This window comes from Salvelinus sp. IW2-2015, linkage group LG4q.2, assembly GCF_002910315.2.
Source record: "Salvelinus sp. IW2-2015 linkage group LG4q.2, ASM291031v2, whole genome shotgun sequence".
NCBI classification, from domain to species: domain Eukaryota; kingdom Metazoa; phylum Chordata; class Actinopteri; order Salmoniformes; family Salmonidae; genus Salvelinus; species Salvelinus sp. IW2-2015.
In genome coordinates, this window is record NC_036843.1 from 15046179 (window position 1) to 15067449 (window position 21271).

At 40.7% G+C, this 21271-nt stretch overlaps 2 protein-coding genes across 2 annotated transcripts; one reads left to right on the top strand and one right to left on the bottom strand.

Annotated features, from left to right (window-relative positions):
- Window positions 1–4006: 4006 nt before the first annotated feature.
- Window positions 4007–7606, bottom strand: LOC111962986 (transmembrane protein 151B-like). Its single transcript, XM_023986214.2, has 2 exons — window positions 7277–7606; window positions 4007–6810 (listed from the first exon to the last, which is right to left on the bottom strand). The coding sequence occupies exons 1-2, from the start codon at window positions 7352–7354 to the stop codon at window positions 5386–5388; spliced, it is 1503 nt and encodes a 500-aa protein (XP_023841982.1). The 5' UTR covers window positions 7355–7606; the 3' UTR covers window positions 4007–5385.
- A 4125-nt stretch (window positions 7607–11731) lies between these two features.
- On the top strand, window positions 11732–20449 carry LOC111963396 (growth/differentiation factor 6-A-like). The gene is made up of 2 exons (XM_023986813.2): window positions 11732–12111; window positions 14972–20449. The coding sequence occupies exons 1-2, from the start codon at window positions 11784–11786 to the stop codon at window positions 15973–15975; spliced, it is 1332 nt and encodes a 443-aa protein (XP_023842581.1). The 5' UTR covers window positions 11732–11783; the 3' UTR covers window positions 15976–20449.
- Window positions 20450–21271: the final 822 nt, after the last annotated feature.

Sequence of the window (21271 nt, forward strand, 5' to 3'; positions counted from 1 at the left end):
TATCTATATCCACAGTATAACGAGTCCTATATCGACATAACCTGAAAGGCCGCTGCTCCAAAACCGCCATAAAAAAAGTCAGACTACGGTTTGCAACTGCACATGGGAACAAAGATCGTACTTTTTGGAGAAATGTCCTCTGGTCTGATGAAACAAAAATAGAACTGTTTGGCCATAATGACCATTGTTATGTTTGGCGGAAAAAGGGAGGCTTGCAAGCCGAAGAACACCATCCCAACCGTGAAGCACGGGGGTGGCAGCATCATGTTGTGGGGGTGCTTTGCTGCAGGAGGGACTGGTGCACTTCACAAAATAGATGGTATCATGAGGAGGGAAAATTATGTGGATATATTGAAGCAACATCTCAAGACAGCAGTCAGGAAGTGAAGCCATTTTGCCACAACTTTGGAAGTATCCTTGTGGTCATTGTCCATTTGGAAGACCCATTTTCAACTAAGCTTTAAGGACAAAAAAGTCAAGGTATTGGAGTGGGCATCACAAAGCCCTGACCTCAATCCTATAGAAAATGTGTGGGCAGAACTGAAAAAGCGTCTGTGAGCAAGGCCTACAAACCTGACTCACCAGCTCTGTCAGGAGGAATGGGCCAAAATTCACCCAACTTATTGTGGGAAGCTTGTGGAAGGCTACCTGAAACGTTTGACCCAAGTTAAACAATTTTAAAGGCAATGCTACCAAATACTAATTGAGTATGTAAACTTCTGATCCACTGGGAATGTGATAAAATAAATAAAAGCTGAATTAAATGTCAGGAATTGTGAAAAACTGAGTTTAAATGCATTTGGCTAAGGTGTATGTAAACTTCCAACTTCAACTGTACCAAGAGGACTACTGTAAAAACTGAACCATTCCCTTTGATGTAACATCATGCAAAATGTAGATATTACAATTCCCTTGTCAATGGCGAGAAGTATAGTCAGTATTGTCCGCTGAAAACTCATTATTTGAAGGCATTCTGCTTTGGAAGTTCCAAGTTTTTCCAGCGCCTCAGAACAACGTTGTACTGGTCTCCATCCTTGGATTTGCCCAATTCCTTCTTAATGATGACTCTCAAAAGTGTGACAGTGTCTGTTTCTTTCTCTGACAATACCAGGTCCAAGGTGTCTACAACTTTAACCTGAAGAGAGAACCAAAGCTCAGTACAGTGAAGGAAACTTAAGACTTGTGCCAGAGCAGGGTGGGGTATTGATTGGACTGCTCTACCACTTCAGTGCACGGGGGATGGGTTTGGGTCCTTACAGTCTTGTAAGATGTTGAAGGTTGGCAGAAATATGTCTATTATATAAGTCATTACTAGGCACAAAAGTAACTCCCCAATTTACTTTTCTTGATGAGTTTCTGTCCATTTAGCCGAAGCTTGTTGCCATATAATGCATCCTCCACTTTGCAGAAATAAAGACAAAACAATCAGTTAGCCACTGCAGGTAGGCCTGGAGCCTTTTAAATAGTAGGGCAATTCCATTCCATATCAATCAATTCATTTGACCTCATTTCTTCATTCACCCGTGAGAGAAATTGTATAAATGTGACCTGAATGACCAAGCTTTAAGGAGAGGTGCTCAAAGTCGACCCATATGGATCCCCTCAAATTGTTGCAGATATTGATGCCAAATACTAATGATACCATTACACATTTTTTTTCTCCTTATTTGCATTCAGTTGAAAATCTAAAGGCATAACTCTGTAACCACTCACTTGCGTGCTATATCAAGGCCAACTTTCATGATACCATAATGAAACGACTGCACATATTTCTCCATGTCTTTGTAGTCTTTGGGTACACTGGGGAGTCATCCTCAGGTTCATCCTCATAGTCACTGTGCTCAGGATCCTTTTCATCATCTTCCTCATCCTGTACTGCCTTGGCGCCTCCTTTTTGCTGCTTTTGAACCTCACTTGATGAAGACCTGACCAGGTGTTAGCTGAACTCCAGCGTGTAGGGAGCTTGTGTGTCCCAATGGTCATGGAGGAACAACACAGCTGGCGAGTGTGTAGTGTCCAGTAAGGTCCGTGTCCAGGGTTCAGCAGCTTGTGGGTACTCCACCTTAGCAACTGTCTCAGGGCAAGTGCCTGTACAAACAATCCCTGCATGCTGTAGCTCCTCGAAAAAGTAGACATTTACAACACAATAAAGTTACAAAGGGCAGTCGATTGTGATTTTTTGGTAGAACAAGCTTTTAGGAAATCAAGAACTATATACATGTAATGTCATAGATGGGAAACATTGTTAACAGTTATGTTGGTGGTCCACTATGGCAATGCTAATGGTATGCTCACATTACAGTGGGGGTGTGGCCATGAGAGCACGTTAACTGGCTAATGAATGGCCCCACCCAGCAGTCTGTCGACCAATCGTGTTGTCATGCTGCGTCACGCTGTTGCTGAACTAATCGTCACCAAAGATTATGGATATACTGACAAGATACATGTCTCTCCGCCCTAGAAATTGGAGTCATTGTCCACAAAGCGTCATGACTGGCTGTCTAGCTCCCCCCTATCTTTTTTTTTTTTTTAGATTGGTGGATACATCTCATTATTGTAATCCTTTTTGAATATTCTATGAGGGTTGTTGACGGCAACCACCTGTATTCAATGGAGAGAGGGAGAGGCTATCCTACTATCCAATAGTGTTTTTTGACGACATTTCACATATCCTACTTATATCAGAACACTCCAGACAACTTAAGCATTACGAAACATATATTCGATCATATAAACCTCACGTAGTGTAAGAAATTGTATAAGATACTGGTAACTTGTTTTAACCACTTCTCAACATAAGCTATTCTTGGCACAACATGCACCCATTCCCACTACTTTGTCAGACCCACACACACATCCCCTCCCCCATGAATAGGGCCTGTGAAAACAAACGCACATGCAGGATGCCTTTGGATGTGACTAGTACAAAGAACTGTGTGAAAAGCCAATGGAATGTCGACATCAGGCCGAACAGGACTACCCACGACCCAGATCGACCAATCGGAAGGCCAGACTTCAAGATCAACCTACTTTGCTAGTTGTCTATATAATCTGTATGTACTGTGTGGAGCGGCCTCTTCTCCGACGATTTCATAAGAATCTGACAGAAAGGGGCCGTGCACGTTTTTGCCTGATATCTTTACACTTGAATAAAACGGCCTTATTATAAAATTATCCACCTCGTCCTATGTCTCCACTTGTTCTCCTGTCTCAAGTAAACGTTTTATCAACAGTAGCAAATAAGCTATTATTTTTTGTTGTTGACCAAATTCGATACATTGACCTCCATACAAAAACTTGGTGGGCAAAACAACGAAAAAACGCCACCAGCTGGAGGGAGACAGATTTCCCGCTGAGTTGGGCCTCGCTCTTCATCAGCCATTACGCAATCCCTTCTCAAAGTCAGGGTATGGGTCGAGAAACCTGCCTATTTTCCTCGAAAGTACGTAATGTGTCTATTTCAAAGCTATACGATATTACAGTGAACAAGTTAATTATCTCACATATCTGAAGATATTCTTGTTCACGATATCATGCTAATGTCCGTTTTTGAGCTAGCACTCAATTGTCTCCCATTCACTCCTTAAAGAGAGTTTTCCTTGTCCAGTATAGCCCAGCCCAGAATGCACCGTGCCCATTGACCACGCATGGGCAACATTGACAATGGTCGTTTTCAATGGAGTTTGCCAATTTCCTCAAAAGTATCTCTGACTTGACCCGTGTGAAGCCTGCAACAGTCAAATCACTTCCGCGTCAAGTTTGATGATCCTTCAAATTAAAAGTCTGACATGTAAACGGTGAAAATTAATGTGAAGGCAAAAAATATGGAAAATGTGCACCATTATCATCATATCTTACCAATAATTTAGCACATACATTTCTAAGAGACATCATATAGGAAAATACAATATGCACAAGCAAAAGTATAAGTATGTTGCTTTTTATTGGAAAGACAGTGTAAGTGTAGCCTAGTACAGGTGTATTTACACCTCATGAAAACCACACCAATAAATCACAGGCGTTTGGGCGACATTCTTGTTTTTTCCATAACATTAAAAATAATATTTTCCAATATTTCAATCAAAAACTTTAATCAGTATTTGTTCATGCGCTTTTTAAAATATATATATATTTTTACCTAAATGTTGGTTTGTGATCAGTACCCCACTGGGCACACACTGGTTGAATCAACATTGTTTCCAAGTCATCTCAATGAAATGACGTTGAACCAATGTGGAATAGACATTGAATTGATGTCTGTGCCCAGTGGGAGGTTATTTTTTCAATCATTCAAAGGATACAATGTGCCTCACAAACTGGTGACAGTGTATTTATTATTTGTGATTATTTTGTTGCAATATCTTATTTGCATTGCACAATACTATGGAATTACTTTCCCCATGTCATATTTTATGTATTTTCCAGACATGTTAATATACATATTTGTCAATTTAAACACATACTTGCTACAAAGTTTGAGAATAAATATACATTAACATTCATATACAATTCAACATTTACAGCTACAATTCATCATGTCTAGTGTGACCTTAAGTGATTATTAACAAATATTTGTCAGTTGTTGGAAAGAATTTGAGCCAACTCTTATTTGAAAATATGTCTCATGTGCTTCATATTATTAAACCAATGGGAAAACCAAAACCCATCTGAAAAGTTTAGTTGTATAACTTGCAGGTGCCTTTGTTAAAAAAGTGTTGGGGCACCACTTGCAGATTAAGTAAGCAATGTTACATTTCAATAGCCTATGTGACTATCATATAGTGTTCAAATAGAACTGATACAAACAAAAGGAAGTCATAGAAACTGTGCCTTTGATGTTTGTTTTCATTTGGCAGTTATCTCGACATGTTGGTTCCAATTATGAGAGAATGGTGAAGTCATAGTTATTGCTGTTGATTTTTTCCCAGATTACTTTTATTTGAAAAACTTCTCTCTCAATGTGTTGAATAAATGTGTATTGTTATTTCATAATTAAGAGGAAGACTTTATGAAAGTATTTATGAAATGAATGCAAATACAATTATACTCAATACACTTATTAATGCATATAGAACATAGACTCCAGCATTCATCCCCACCGGCCTTGGCTTATGCCTAAAGTTTACAAAAAAATTACTTGACTGCATTGAATGTGTACATTTCTTTTTTGGTAACATCTCCATATTTTAGTGTTGTCACTGCCTAAATGTAACCCCTAGTGATCACTAGTTAAAAGGTATTGAGGGAATATGCACCTAAGATTTACATCTATCCAATCCCATTAACAATCTTATGCCATGAGGTTTTCTGTAGTTGTTAGTGTCACACGGGGCAAACATCTTTGTTCACACACAAAGTCATGCTATCTGTGAATACATTGCATTGTCATAGAGAGGTCTCCACACAGGAGCCATTCCTATGAAAGGACCTGTGATTGTGGCAGTTCTCACTACAGTGAAAAATTAGCACTGGGAAGCAGAGAGCATCTTGGTAATCTGGGGGGTCCTCGTCGTCAGTGGTTAGGCGCCCAGAAAGGCAGCGGGTGTTCTCACTGGGACTCAATTGCTCATCCAAACTGCTTCTACTCCTCCAGAAACAGCTGCGTCGCGATCCGTAGCGCCGGCCCAAGGAGAAGCGGCTGCCACTGTAGGGCACCCGGCCGACCCGCGGGCTACTGCCGGTACATATGCTGAGGGCACTCCTGGAGAAAACAGAGGAGCTGCTCATTGCCCGGTGACAGCGCTCACAGTTCTGTCTGAAACCGCCAAAGCCACCAGAGGAGCACTGGGCCAGTTCCATGAGACCGGCCTCAGAGTAGCTAGGCACTAACTGCTGGTTAGAACGGATGTGCCACTCCAGCTCTGTGCTGTCGATGGTGTTGACCCGGGGGATCCGGTGGCTGTAAGGGCGTTCATCGAGAGGCGTCATAGGGACGTAATCCGCCCCGAAGAGTTTCTCCACACGGTAATGGACGTAGGCAGTGCAGTACTCTGTGAAAACCCTCAGGGGCCACGATAAGGTGAGGAAGGATGCTGCCCAGAACACATGATGAGACACATACCATGGGTGGTGGTCAGGTTCAGAAAACACAATCACACACTCCTTTAAGTTAATGTCCTTCAGGTGCATCCCCTCCCGTGCCTCCATATAGTCATCAAGCCCCTCGTTGTCAGTGAAGAACCTTGCTCTTTGGGTGAGGTAGGAGTTCTCAGACTCCACATTAGCAAAACTAAAGCACTTGGTGAACCTCAGTTTGGTGAGTGGGGCCTTCTCCAGACCAAGCAGTTGTTTTGAGATGTCCTTCATCCCACAGTGACCATAGTCATAATCAGCCTCAGCCACATGGGTGTTGACCCGTTCGTGGTAGACCTGTGTGCTGGTGTAGGCGTCCCCATTACGATAGCGTGTGACCTGCCGAGTCCGTCTAACATAATGGTAGCTAATGGCCTTCCACCAGATGCAGGGTTTCGCTTGCTGCATCCTTTGGATACGTTCATAAATGCCCTCTACATCCATTTTATGCTGCAGCTCACTCTTGGCATTGCAGTGCCAGCACTCCACCAAGTAGACCAGGTAGAGCATGAGCAGGAAGGCCAGAGGGATGTAGATGTATCCGTCAGAACAGGGGCTGTCATGGTACATCATGGACTTGCCTTTGAAGGCACTGTCAAAGGTGAGGCGAGTCACCTTGGTGACATGACACCACACCATGGCTCCCATGCAGCCGTACATGAGCATGGAGAGCAGTAGGCATTTCCAGAAGCTCTCTCTACACAGTGACTTGCTCAGGGATTGCTTCAAGGGCCTCTGCTGTTGATTCAAAGCATGCAAAAAAGAGAGGATACAGTGTTGGTAAATGTAAACGGACACACCATTACAAAATTCTAACCATTCAACATTTGATTCCTTTGAGGACTTCCTTCTTCGATGAAGCTCCTATTTGATGCACAGCAAGGTAGCTCAGCTCTTACATTAATCAGTCTAAACCTATAGGCAATTGCAACATATAGCCTACCAACTCTTAATAGGAAAATACTTGGTAAATAGCTATTTATCTTGCAAATACTATTAACCAACATCAAATGATCAAAATAATTGTCATACCCCCTGATCGATTGTCATGAATATCCAATAATGTAGGCTATGCAACATCTGTGACGTTCAACCAAAAACATGGAAGGGGTTGGGCGCTTTATGCCTGAGGTTATGAACATGTTTTATTATAGCAAGGCTTCTGGCAATTTTATGGCAGCATAATATGATATGAGAGTGGTACCTCTTCTCTGGTGTCTTCCTCGAAAACGGTGGTTGTACTGCTCTCACTCGCTGCCGCAGCGGAGGCTGGAGGGGACATTGTGGTACCGATTAGCAGTAGGGCGTGGAGTTGCGAATTGCGCTTCAATTGCTTGCTCCGACGTTGAGATAGTCGCTTGTATTTATCCAGTGTCCTTTGTTAATTTGCACACAAATAGCTTGATCTATTTGCTAATTATAGCCTTTATACCCCTTCAAGGCAGCAGCCGAGAGATCTGCTGGCAAACATTTCATCGGATAAAACATGCAGGTAACAGACCAATAAATGACCCATTCTGAGCTGTGATAAAAATGTCGCAATCAAGAAAACATTTATGACAGCGGCAACTTGCAAGAGAATCAGTCTATTTAGAATAGTGTTTGAATTCTCCCTCACTCAGATTGAGGAACGTGACCTTGTCGGTATGCTGAAGTCATACTGTCCACTGAGCATTTTGTAGTCAACCTGAACATATAGGGTCGGCTCATACACCTGTTATAATGCCTTTGTATAATATGAATAACAACCTAACAATAATAGCCCAATAATAATAATAATATTAGCATTACTAATTCAAGCCTATAACAATACTACTAATTCTAATTACGCCTACTAATACTAGACTACTAATAATACTATGTAGGCCTACTATAGCCTAATTTAATGTATACTCAATACATAACATACATAAACACAACAAAACACAGCAAAAAATGGTAAGAAAACAAAAAGGGAAAAGCAAATAGCTACTTATATGGGCAAGACATGGTGAAATTGTTATGTTGGCTATGTTTAAAAAGAGATGTCTTGAGTGCAAGTTTAACTATTGTTCTGAAATGCAAACCCTAAATGAAACAGCAGATGGCATCGTATGCACATGTACAGTGCATTCGGAAAGTATTCAGACCACTTCACTTTTTCCACATATTGATATTTTGCAGCCTTATTCTACAACTGATTAAATAGTTTTCCCCCCTCATCAATCTACACACAATACCCCATAATGACAAGGCAAAAACAGGTTTATTGAATTTTTTGCAAATGTATATAAAAAAAATGGAAATATCACATTTACATAAGTATTCAGACCCTTTACTCAGTACTTTGTTGAAGCACCGTCAAGTCCGGGCTCTGGCTGGGCCACTCAAGGACATTCAGAGACTTGTCCCAAAGCCACTCCTGCGTTGTCTTGGCTGTGTGCTTAGGGTCGTTGTCCTGTTGGAAGGTGAACCATCGCCCCAGTCTGAGGTCCTGAGCGCTCCGGAGCAGGTTTTCATCAAGGATCTCTCTGTACTTTGCTCCGCTCATCTTTCCCTCAATCCTTTTTATTATTTTATTATTTAACCTTTATTTAACCAGGTAGGCCAGTTGAGAACAAGTTCTCATTTACAACTGTGACCTGGCCAAGATAAAGCAAAGCAGTGCGACAAAAACAACAACACAGAGTTACACATGGGACAAACAAATGTAGTCAATAACACAATAGAAAAATCTGTATACAGTGTGTGCAAATGAAGTAAGGAGGTAAGGCAATAAATAGGCCAATAGTGGCAAAGTAATTACAATTTAGCAATTTACACTGGAGTGATATATGTGCAGATGAGAATGTGCAAGTAGAAATACTGGTTTGCAAAAGAGCAGAAAAACAAAAACAAATATGGGGTGAGGTAGGTAGTTGGTTGGATGGGCTATTTACAGATGGGCTGTGTACAGCTGCAGCGATTGGTAAGCTGCTCTGACAGCTGACGCTTAAAGTTAGTGAGGGAGATATAAGTCTCAGTGAAGATATAAGTCTCAACTTCAGTGATTTTTGCAATTCGTTCCAGTCATTGGCAGCAGAGAACTGGAAGGAAAGGTGGCCAAAGTAGGTGTTGGCTTTAGGGATGACCAGTGAAATATACCTGCTGGAGCGCGTGCTACGGGTCGGTGTTGCTATGGTGACCAGTGAGCTGAGAAAAGGCGGAGCTATACCTAGCAACGACTTATAGATGAATCCTGACTGGTCTCCCAGTCTCTGCCGCTGAAAAACATCCCCACAGCATGATGCTGCCACCACCATGCTTCACCGTAGGGATGGTGCCAGGTTTCCTCCAGACTTGACGCTTGGCATTCAGGCCAAAGAGTTCAATCTTGTTTCTCATGGCCTGAGAGTCCTTTAGGGGTATTTTGCCAAACTCCAAGTCATGTCATGTGCATTTTACTGAGGAGTGGCTTTCGTCTGGCCACTCTACCATTAAGGCCTGAATGGTGGAGTGCTGTAGAGATGGTTGTCCTTCTGAAAGGTTCTCCCATCTCCACAGAGGAACTCTAGAGCTCTGTCAGAGTGACCATCGGGTTCTTGGTCACCTCCCTGACCAAGGCCCTTCTCCCCCGATTGCTCAGTTTTGAAAATGGTGCAATTCACGCATGTTTCTGAGCAATCGGGGGAGAAGGGCCTTGGTCAGGGAGGTGACCAAGAACCTGATGGTCACTCTGACAGAGCTCTAGAGTTCCTCTGTGGAGATGGGAGAACCTTCCAGAAAGACAACCAACTCTGCCTCACACTACCAATCAGGCCTTTATGGTAGAGTGGCCAGATGGAAGCCACTCCTCAGCTCTAGGAAGATTCTTGGTGGTTCCAAATGTCTTTCATTTAAGAATGATGGAGGTCACTGTGTTCTTGGGGACCTTCAAAGCTGAATAATTTTTTTGGTACTCTTCCCCAGATCTGTACCTCGACACAATCCTGTCTCGGAGCTCTATGGACAATTCCTTCGACCTCATGGCTTGGTTTTTGCTCTGACATGCACTGTTGACTGTGGGACCTTATATAGACAGGTGTATGCCTTTCCAAATCATGTCCAATCAATTGAATTTACCACAGGTGGACTGCAATCAAGTTGTAGAAACAGCTCAAGGATGATCAATGGCAACAGGATGCACCTGAGCTCAATTTCGAATCTCATAGCAAAGGGTCTGAATACTTATGTAAATAAGGTATTTCTGTTTTTATTTTTAATACATTTGCAAACATTTCTAAAAACCTGTTTCTGGGGTATTGTGTGTAGATTAATGAAGAACAAAATTAATTTAATAAATGTTTTAATAAGGCTGTAATATAACAAAATATGGAAAAAGGGAAGGAGTCTGAATACTTTCCAGAATGCACTGTATGTGGAAAAACGAAGGCAGTAACAAGGCCTACAAAGTTGTTATATTGTTGTGTATGTTAACTGCGGCTGTTTCTATTAACAGGCCTACTGAATTTCGCGCAAAATAGATCAGAATATTTATGGGTAATTTTCCTCTCCAATACATATGCCAGCATTTATAAATAACTGAAAATTGGTAACTATTTACATTGAAATTAGGCTTATGTAAAATAGTTTCAGTATAGGCCCATAGACCTAACAATTATTAGTTAAGTCTATATATTTATACATCTATAAATAAACGAATACATGTTCATTAGCTGCGTGCACTGGAAATAATAACAGGTTATTAATCAATAGGCTACAGTGCATTCATAAGCTCACTATTTGGCAGTGGAGGAAAAAGTACCCAATTGTCATACTTGAGTAAAAGTAAAGATACCTTAATAAAAAACGACTCAAGTAAAAGGGAAAGTCACCCAGTAAAATACTAAGTAAAAGTCTAAAAGTATTTGGTTTTAAATATACTTAAGTATCAAAAGTAAATGTAATTGCTAAAATATACTTATGTATCAAAAGTATAAATCGTTTCAAATTCCTTATATTAAGCAAATCTATTTAATTTAGGGATAGCCAGAGGCACACTCAAACACTCAGACATAATTTACAAATTAAACATTTGTGTTGCATGAGTCCGCCAGATCAGAGGCAGTAGGGATGACCAGGTATGTTCTCTTGATTACTGCGTGAATTCCAGTCCTGCTATGCATTAAAAATGTAAGGGGGACTTTTGGGTGTCAGGGAAAATGTATGGAGTAAGAAGTACATGATTGTCTTCAGGCATGTAGTGAAGTAAAAGTACTCAAAAACATAAATAGTAAAGAAAAGTACAGATACCAAAAAATAAATACTTAAGCAGTACTTTAAAGTATTTTTACTTAAGTACTTTAACACTAGGCTACTGCTATTTGGCAACAACAACAAAAATCTACCAATGTATCTTACAGGTTCATAAACTATTAATAAACCCAATATACACGATTTATTAACAGTTTATAGATTCAATATATCCTAGACCTACCTACCTTATTAATATAAAGTGTTACCAAATATGAGTAGCTCATCACTTTGTCTGGGGAAAGAACAGGGGAGACACAAGCATCTTGATTTAAAAGGTAGCTTACAATTGCTGCTCCTCGCTAGGGGCGTATGGTTGAACACAGTACAACAGAGAAGACAATGTAGCCACTCAGTGTCAGCCAAATCCATGATATTAACACAATCTAAAGAGCAAAGGGGAGTTTCCAAAGTAATCAAACCCGTCCAACTTTCTCATTTACAGCTATAGACCACTGAAAATGGATCCTATTAGGGCTGCTGCTCCTTTGCTATGGTTTTCCCTGTGCTTTGGGAATATTATGGAGGCAGCGGTACTTGGATCATTGCAGTACCCCTCTAGCGCAGATGATAACGGGCTTGTTTCACATCTGGATGAGCAGAGTCGGAGAAAGCCGACCGCGGTGTCCAGGAAAGACCCTCCGATAAATGATACTATCGTCCCCCATGACTATATGGTATCACTATACAGGACACTCTCTGAAATAGAGAGAAGAGGTCTTAACAGCAGTGTTCCTCGCTCCGCAAGACACGCCAACACGGTGACCAGTTTCGTGGATCAAGGAAAAGGTGGGTGAAAGTGATATCAGTAGCCTAGGCTTATTATTATTACTCGAGGTAGACTGTTAACCATGGTGGTTGTCATTTATTCTGGGTATGAAGGCTATTCATGTAGCTGTTTATACTGCATTTAATAAGTTATTTGTGATTAATTGGTTAACCTACAATCAATCAGTTATCCAAATATCTACAGTGCCATTTGCTGTATTATAGCTCAGCCTATGTGGACTAGCCCATGTTGGAAAAGGATATGGTAAATACGAGACTGCAAAGGCAACATGCAACAAGTGCTTTGGGTATATTTACAAAAATGTCATAGGATTAACTTTTTTTCTCCATATAGTAATTCATTTATTAATTCATTAAAATCGCAACTCATCATTCAAAAAACATAAATGGCAATATCTTTAAAAAACCCTAACAGCGAATTGCTTGACAATTTCCTTCTTCAGCATCCATTATTTATGAATGCATTAATTTCAAATGCGCTCCTATAGGCCTAAACATTCCGACAACAATGACTTATTGAAAAGTCGAAAGTTATGTAGGCTACGAATGAAACATTATTTGGGACGGTATAGTACATTTGTTTCACATTTATTTGGGAAATACTCGAAATACTTCCAACTAAATATGTAGGCAAATGTCTCCGATTTCCAACATCTGCGATGTATAAACCTCACTGGCACCTTGAGCTAAACACTTGGAAAAGGCCTGCTTTCCCCCAGTCCAGGTGTTGCTGATAAAAAAGATACATGTAATTTAAAACTGGTGTTCAAAGATTGTCACAGAATATTTGTTTTAATAAATATACTGTTTCAGTAGGCCTATTCCATAACATTTTATTGCAAGAACAAGTCACTAAACTAGCTATGTCCAAAACACACGTATCCCTTAACTACAGTATATCCCAAACTATTGTTTTCTATTGGGCTATTGTGCATTTTTGTTAGTCAGGACTCGGAATACATTTGTATGTAATATAAATAACAATGTTTAAGGATAATTTAAACCTATAAATGACAACAACAACAATAATGAAAACTATAATTATAACAACAACAACGATTATTAGAATTTTTGTTTGTAGGGACCTGTGGAAAATAATTATTTCTCTACTCCCTCTCTAAACATGTTATACTGTGTGTTAAGTAATGTGTTATTCTTTTCAAAGGAGTTCAGCCATTTACATTGTCTTTTTGAGGATTCCAAACTTGTTTTAATTATCAAACAAAATTAGGAGGTAAAAGTGCAGGTAGATTCCATAAAAGGCATGAATATCTTTTCTGTCTTGACGCAATATAATTTAAATGCATCAATGATACAATAACTATAATTTTATATCCCTGAAGAGTCATTTCTTGTATTTTTGTTTCAGAGTCAGCGATTGGTATTACAACAATCTTATAGTTTTTTTATTGATATCATTTAGTTCCATCTATTTTTGGGGGGGGGGGGGTCAATGTGCACCTGCATGTGATTTTGAATGTATTGCAATGATTTTCCTATTCACTTGACCCAATAAAACTCTGAGAGCAAGTTCACCTCAGGTACATGTAAACACAGAAGGGATGAAAAGAATCCAGGTTCATCTTTTATAAACTGAGACTACAGCATTGTCTGGGTTATGTCATTGTTTTGTCTAGCAAGCGGATATTTGCTAGGATAGTCCTGCTCCCTTCACCTTTCATTGTCTGGGTATTTCACTTAAGCCTGCCTGGCTGGTCTTTCTCACAGGGGGACAACGGTTACAGATCCTCTGCATTCACCAAAGACTTGTGTGTTCTGTTCCAGCAGGAGCCTCACTGTGCACAATTATGTTTTATTTTGAGGTCCCTTCAATAATGCATCGATGACATGATGCCACAATCTGGCCTTGGATACTTATGGTACTCATCTGTATTGGAGAAGAAAGTCCCTTCATGTTTTACCATGGAACTGTGGTTTTGTCCTCAGGTTGCACTGTATCTCAGGACCTCATGCTTGGGCTGGATGTCAACATCAAAACTTTTGAAACAGTCTGTTCCCTCTTAGCAAGCTTTCCCCACTTCCACATCTCATGGTTGCAACTGTGGTATGGCTGATATACTGTGAATAGCTGTTACGTGCCTATTTAAATTATCAGCGGAGAGGAGGACGTGGACTTGACTAACACATTAGAGATGCATAGAAATGATTTAAAGATTCTACTGTCTTTCCTTTTCATGTATGTGATACCTCATCAGGAGGTGAGTGCCAGGTCGCTATCTGTTTGTGGATTACAGCTGTATGTGCACCCAGAACGTTATGAAATCCGAACATTACACTAAACTTACATTACATTCCCATCACTTTGGTGTGTTAAAATCTTGAAAGCCACCACTCTGAAATGTATAACTATGGACAGAGGAAGAGAGGGAGTTGAGGCCACTTCAGTTTAAATTTCTCCAGTGTCTCGCCAAGCCCTCCGCTCACTCAATCAGTGTAATTAGTGCATTCTGCCAAGGGCTTGGGCCTGACTAGAGGTCAGCCAAGTGCTTTCCTCCTGGCCTGCTCCTGCGGCTTTCGTCAGCTCTGTTGCTTGCATGTGGACTCAGGCGATTCAGGCCCAAACAGTATTCCCACCAAGGGGGACACACACAGACAGCACTTCATGGCCGCATGCTTTCTGTCCACCTTAGAAAGCCACTGCAATTGACCAAAGGGGCGTTTCTGCCAAACGTTGAATACTTGTTTACATATGGTCACAGACACTCAAAGAGATTTAAGTCGGTTGACGTCCAGTGCTTGATTTCGTTTACCACCCTCTTTTTGAGTAACTGTGTTTTAATAACTGTGTATGTGTTGGTGTGAGATTCAAATGACTAGCCTGTGTTTTCTTCCCCTACAGATCCCTCCTCCTGGGGAAGTGGCCAGCGCTATCTCTTCGACCTCTCCAGCCTGTCCAGGACAGATGAGATCGTGGAGGCAGAACTGAGGATCCTGAGAAAGCCACCGCTGGATCGCCTCCCTATGCTGACATGGGGCAGGAACCTTTATCGCCTCCTCCTCTACACATGTTCCTCTAAGGGGAACTCTGGGAGACGGCTGCTGGACTCCAGGACAGTCGACGTTCTGGACCGCGAGCCTCCGAAATGGGATATCTTTGACGTGTGGGCCAGCGTGAAAGCTCGGTGGAGGAGCCACAGGACAGCAGCGGGCAATGACCTCCTCGTGGCCTGCTTTGACCTGCTGGTTGTTTCGGAGTTGACCAAAGAGGCAGCCAACCCTCTTACAGTAGGGCTGGGACGCCGGTCTCGGCAGCCCCAGGAGAGGGCCTTGCTGGTGGCTTTTTCTCGCACCCGCAGGAAAGAGAACCTGTTCAAGGAGATCAGGGAGCAGATGAAGGCAGTGCGAAGAGACTTGGGTTTTCTGGACCCTTCGGACCTCTCTGGTGACGTGATTGGTCACCTACCCAGGCGACGCCAACGCCGGACTGCCCTCACCGGCCGATCTATAGGCGGAGCTGGTGGGGGAGGAGGGGGAGGTGGTGTTGGAGGAGGAGGAGGAAGGGGCGGTGGAGGCGGGGGGCGCAGGAAGACTCGCTGCAGCCGTAGGCCGCTCCATGTCAACTTCAAGGAGTTGGGCTGGGACGACTGGATCATCGCACCGCTGGATTATGAGGCGCACCACTGTGAGGGCGTGTGCGACTTTCCGCTGCGCTCACACCTGGAGCCTACGAATCATGCCATCATTCAGACACTTATGAATTCTATGGACCCTGAATCCAGCCCGCCCAGCTGCTGTGTCCCCTCCAAACTCAGCCCCATCAGCATCCTCTACATTGACTCTGGCAACAATGTGGTCTACAAGCAGTATGAGGACATGGTGGTGGAGAGCTGTGGCTGCAGGTAGCATGGCAACAGATAGGGGTGGTGGTGCAAGTCTTGCGTGGCGCTAGTCTCGTCATTCTGGAATTTTGGACTGGTGCTTGCAAAGAGCGGAGTCTGATTGTTTTGTGGGAAAATACGTTGGTGGTTTAAAGCGCTTCTTAACACTCGCCTCCCCCTATCTCTTCCCCCTAAACCAGCTGTATTTTGTGATTTGTTGAAAAAAGTACAGACAAGTATGCTCATTACTGATCTGCCTCTGCTTAAGGGGAACATAATCTTATTTGCTGCTTAATTTATGAAAAACGTGTCATTGAGCTGCCATTTTATTTCTTGAGCTCTTTAGCATTTTTTTTTACTCATAACATGCTCTGGCTCTCTCTAGTCTCTCTCTCTCTGTCCCCATGGCTCTGCATGTTGTTCGATGCTGTCAACTTCAGTAAATGTCTGCTATGCTTCTGACTTTGGTTCTAGAACACTGCTTTAGTAGTGTATAAAACATCAGCCCTAGCTTTGAATTTACTGAGCAGCAGACAGAATTTGTTGGGATGAATAACAAGCCCAGATTTATAGCGTTATGATAACAGTGTTAGAGTACATTTGTGTGCCTATATGGAAAACTCAAAATAACATTAAGTAAATTATAACATCTCACAAGACATCTGTCCAATAAACTGCTCCCATTGTGCTTGCTCTTACCAAAAAAACAAAATTTCAAATGTATGGGAGGACACAATCAAAAAGGACTTTTGTATATTGCAGTTTGCAATTGCAGCACATAGCCTACACACTTCTTACTTAAGACACTACCGTCATCTCTTGGACATGGTTAAAATATAGTTTTTTAGATAAATGCTGCGCTTGGTGTTGTGAGCAACCTGGATATTATTATTAATCTTTTCAGCAGGACAGAGAACGTCACCCATTTTCTGGAGTTATCAAATCAAATCAAATGTATTTATATAGCCCTTCTTACATCAGCTGATATCTCAAAGTGCTGTACAGAAACCCAGCCTAAGACCACAAACAGCAAGCAATGCAGGTATAGAAGCACAGTGGTTAGGAAAAACTCCCAAAAGCCAAAACCTAGGAAGAAACCTAGAGAGGAACCAGGCTATGAGGGGTGGCCAGTCCTCTTCTGGCTGTGCCGGGTGGAGATTATAACAGAACATGGCCCAGATGTTCAAATGTTCATAAATGACCAGCATGGTCAAATAATAATCACAGCAGTTGTCGAGGGTGCAACAGGTCAGCACCTCAGGAGTAAATGTCAGTTGGCTTTTCATAGCCGATCATTGAGAGTATCTCTACCGCTCCTGCTGTCTCTAGAGAGTTGAAACAGCTAACAGATAAGCTAACAGTTATCTGCTGTAGAAAACCTCTGTCTATCAGCCGAAGGAACAGTGATCTTTAGTTAGGGGTATGGTAAGGGTCCCATTTACACAGCTAACTTCCATCAGTAGCTGTGTGTCACCATGCATTTGCTTATATGCACTCTATGTCATTACATAGATCATTACTATGCAAAGATCCAAGGTATATGATATGGAATATTTAACAGGCGACATGGAGAATTTGAAATTTATTTTTATGGCACGAAGACTGATTTATTATTTCTTGCAACTGAGAAAAGTTAGATTTTGTCAGGGTAGGCTATGTACTACAGCTGGTAATGTATATGACTTAAACAAGCAGATCCCATGATCACTTGAGATTGAAATGGCGATTCAACTCCCTGTAAACAGCACAGACAAAATAGGCTATAATGTCCATAGGAATTCCTTGTTAGTCAGTGAAATGGAATATTGAAATTCACTTTTTAGCACTTCAGGTACTGAATTATAAGAGCACATGATTTTGCAAAATAATATTGATCAAACAGATACGTGTGTTGGTCTTTGGATGTCATTTTCACTTATTGAGTTTTATTTTTCAGTTCACTCTACTTGCATATTAGCCTGGTGGTCCAGATATGTTTGTGCTTTAGCCAACTCTTCGATGCCGTGTTTGTTCATTGTCATTCCAAACGTAGGTATCACGGCAAGACGTAAGTTAACACCTGCTTAAACTCCCCACTGTATATTATTTCACAAATCCCAGATGAATCACATTAACACAAGGTAAATAAATATGCACATTCAAGACATAGGAAACAAAACTACTTGCAATGAGTAAACTAGGCACAGGTCATATGTGATGTCCCCAAGAGAGAACTCTTGCGCAGATGTTTCATAGTATTGGTAAAAGCCTTTTGCTTTAAACTCTCTCGTGAACGCTTTGGTTGCTACGCTGTTTGTGGTAACGTCATATCACTGAGTCTCAGTTTAAATTGAATTATATTTCCTGTCATTCCAAGTTAAACTCAATTTCTTGAATTTAATTTGAGATTAGCGAACCCTTCTGCATGACCCTAGCCTGGTGTATTGAGATCTATAGATTATTTTCTTGAAGTAGATATATTTCCATCTTTTTGCACAAACGGCAAAATAGGTGATACTTTGACTAAAGACTGCATTTCTATGTATGGGGAGTATTTGTACTGATATACAATATGTGAGTCAAACGTAATGTACTAATATCATATTTGAGCGTTTGCTGCTTTTGTTTGAAATTATGTTTGTCAAAATATTTCATTTACTTTCTAACCAAAATCCAAAGCAGCTTTCTTGCATTTTGTTCTACATTTTTTCATCCAAACCAGAGATTGTTTATTTTTTACGGTTTTCTTTCACGATTATGTTCAACCGATTTGGTTCTTTATGAATTAAACAAATCCATCTAAAATGACTATATTGGCATTTTGAACTAAGGACTATGCTCAAAAACAAACCGACCGCAAGAAAATCTCTGCTTGTGGTTTATTTTCAAACAGCAGAGGAAATTCAGTGGCACAATCTCCAGGAGGCAGATAATACAGCTCCCCCAACATAATTGATATCACCTAACAGACATTGAACAATAGCAAAGTTTCCATCAATTTGCCATAATTTCTATAAATGTTTAATACAATTCAAACATTAGTCAAATAAAAAGGGGGCGTAATGATATAACTTCCTGTAAACTCCCCTATTGTACACATTTTCTAAGAAAAGTGGTTACTATTTTCGCTGATAGTCACAGTTCGCATTTTCAAAAAAGAGTTACTCTCCTTTTTGAAGATAGTTTCAACTGCAGTGACATTCTGCTCAGTGGAAAACAGTTACCATAGAAGCTTCTTGATTAGCGTGTATACACTTGATCTAAATTACATAAATATGGCAAAGGATAATTAAACAAAAGTGTCAGGCAGAAAATAAATCCCAAAAGCTAATGTGGTCCAGAGAGTAGCTCCTCTGGTATGCTGTGCCTTGATATCAGAAACATTTCTATGTGTCTGCTTTGCTTGTATCCATGTCCTATTACAACTACTTTGTACAATTGCTTTTTTCTGTTTCTTTGTGAATCATCATGCCAAACACATTTTCATAAAAATGTCAGGACAAGGCAGTGATTGGATTGTTCCATACTTCATTGCATGTTTACTTCAGCAAGCTTGTCTTAGCACGTCCACTGTCTTGAAATAGTATTCACACCCTGCACAGTTGTCACATATAGTTGCACATTTTGTGACTGTGACTAAACTTAAATCTGCTTGAAAATCTGTGGCTGTAAATCAATGATCACCATTCAACTTGACAAAGATTGAGCAATTTTGCCAAGAACAATTGACACATGTTGGGATGTGCTTTGAGTGTGTGGAGTGTTGTGGAAATCTTTGGGGAAAAATGCCTCAAAATCACAGACTCTAAGCCTAAGGCAAAAAAAGGTGAAAGCTGTGCAATGGTTAGGATGGATGTTGTTTCGAGACTACAACGTGTTGCTGTGAATGTATGACTGCATTCTGTCTCGAGATCTGCATGCTTAATTCTAATTTAACCATATTATCAGTTGCAGCTTGATCTAGCAATGTTAAAGTTAGTATCTGTTAACACTGACATCTTTTTTTTGTAAGCACATTTATTCATTATTGAAGTGAGATTCTGATATGAAATGCCCAGTACTTAACATCTATGCAACGTGTATTTCCCCATCATTTTGCTCCTACCTATTCAAATATGCAGTCTTCCCCATTCTTTGAAAGGGAAATTCGGAAAAAGGTAGCCTTTCCCTTTCTTTCCCCTCCTTTTTTGAACAAGAGAGCATTTGCTTTCTGGCAAAAACCCATATGAAGTTCACAAACACAAATTGTATGAAAGACATGTAGGAGGATTATAGTACAAGTAAAAGCTATTTTGTTGAGAAGGGAAATGTTTGAGATTTAACCGTTAGACGGCCATTAGTTCTACATGTGTTCATGTAAAGTGCACTGTGTGTATGTATGTATTCTATGGGTTATAAAGGTCTGTAAATAATGTCATTGTAAATTAACTGTAAACAGCTCTTTTCTCTTTTGGAAATATCTTATAGTAGTATATATTTGAAAAATAATATGTAAGCACACTTTATCTTCATTTTCTGTTCACCTGTTTTTTTGTACAGATTATTTTATTAAATATTGTATTGATGATAATAATAATATGTATAATCTTCCTGTCCTCCTGACTGTAAGTGCCATTGAGAGCCTTCGTAATACAGGTAAGAGCAAAACTGTGATAACCACAGTCTTCCCTGTATGGCACTAGCTAGATTTGAAACATAGACATCAATAGAGACAGGAGCTTTTGACCTTGGGACAAAAATAACCAATAGTTGATGTTGTGGGATTTGGATATGTCATGATGTAATTTTGTTATAACAATTTGAGGGAGGCTGAAAATAAGCTATCTTAATATCATAACAAAACATAACAAAGGAAAACAATACAGGGACTTGGTAAAATTATGATTTGTTGCAGACGATGGTGGAACAGGAAAGAACCAGAAAGAGACCTGCCCCACTAAACATTAAACAGTAATACTTGTTTGATTTGCCACAATTCAATCCACCAGTGCAAGATTACTACATTTCCCCCCACAAAATACCATTGTCTCATGGTTTAAATCAAGTATAAGCAAATTAAGGGTTTTTGTCATTCCCTTTAAATGGGGGCCAAAGATGGAGATTAAAGTAGGCTTGGTTTACACAGGGATTCTTTCCTTCAATATCTCCACAATGCAGCTGGTGATGGTTCTCTACAGACATGTTTCCCTCTGTTTCCCATAAGTAAAAACTAGCTTGGGGTTTGGGTACGGTAAGATATATTTACCTGAAGCAGATCTTTGAGCATGCACAGGTGCCTCGGCTGTCAGTCCATGGCCAATACCAAGTTCCTTGACAGAATTTTTTTTATTATGACCACGAAG

Excerpts from the sequence above, each read along its gene's own strand:
- LOC111962986 (XM_023986214.2), bottom strand. The coding sequence starts at position 7,354 with ATGTCCCCTCCAGCCTCCGCTGCGGCAGCGAGTGAGAGCAGTACAACC. Across the intron at positions 6,811-7,276 it reads AGGAAGACACCAGAGAAGAG|CAGAGGCCCTTGAAGCAATC; the intron begins GTACCACTCTCA and ends TTGAATCAACAG.
- LOC111963396 (XM_023986813.2), top strand. The coding sequence starts at position 11,784 with ATGGATCCTATTAGGGCTGCTGCTCCTTTGCTATGGTTTTCCCTGTGC. Across the intron at positions 12,112-14,971 it reads TTTCGTGGATCAAGGAAAAG|ATCCCTCCTCCTGGGGAAGT; the intron begins GTGGGTGAAAGT and ends CTTCCCCTACAG.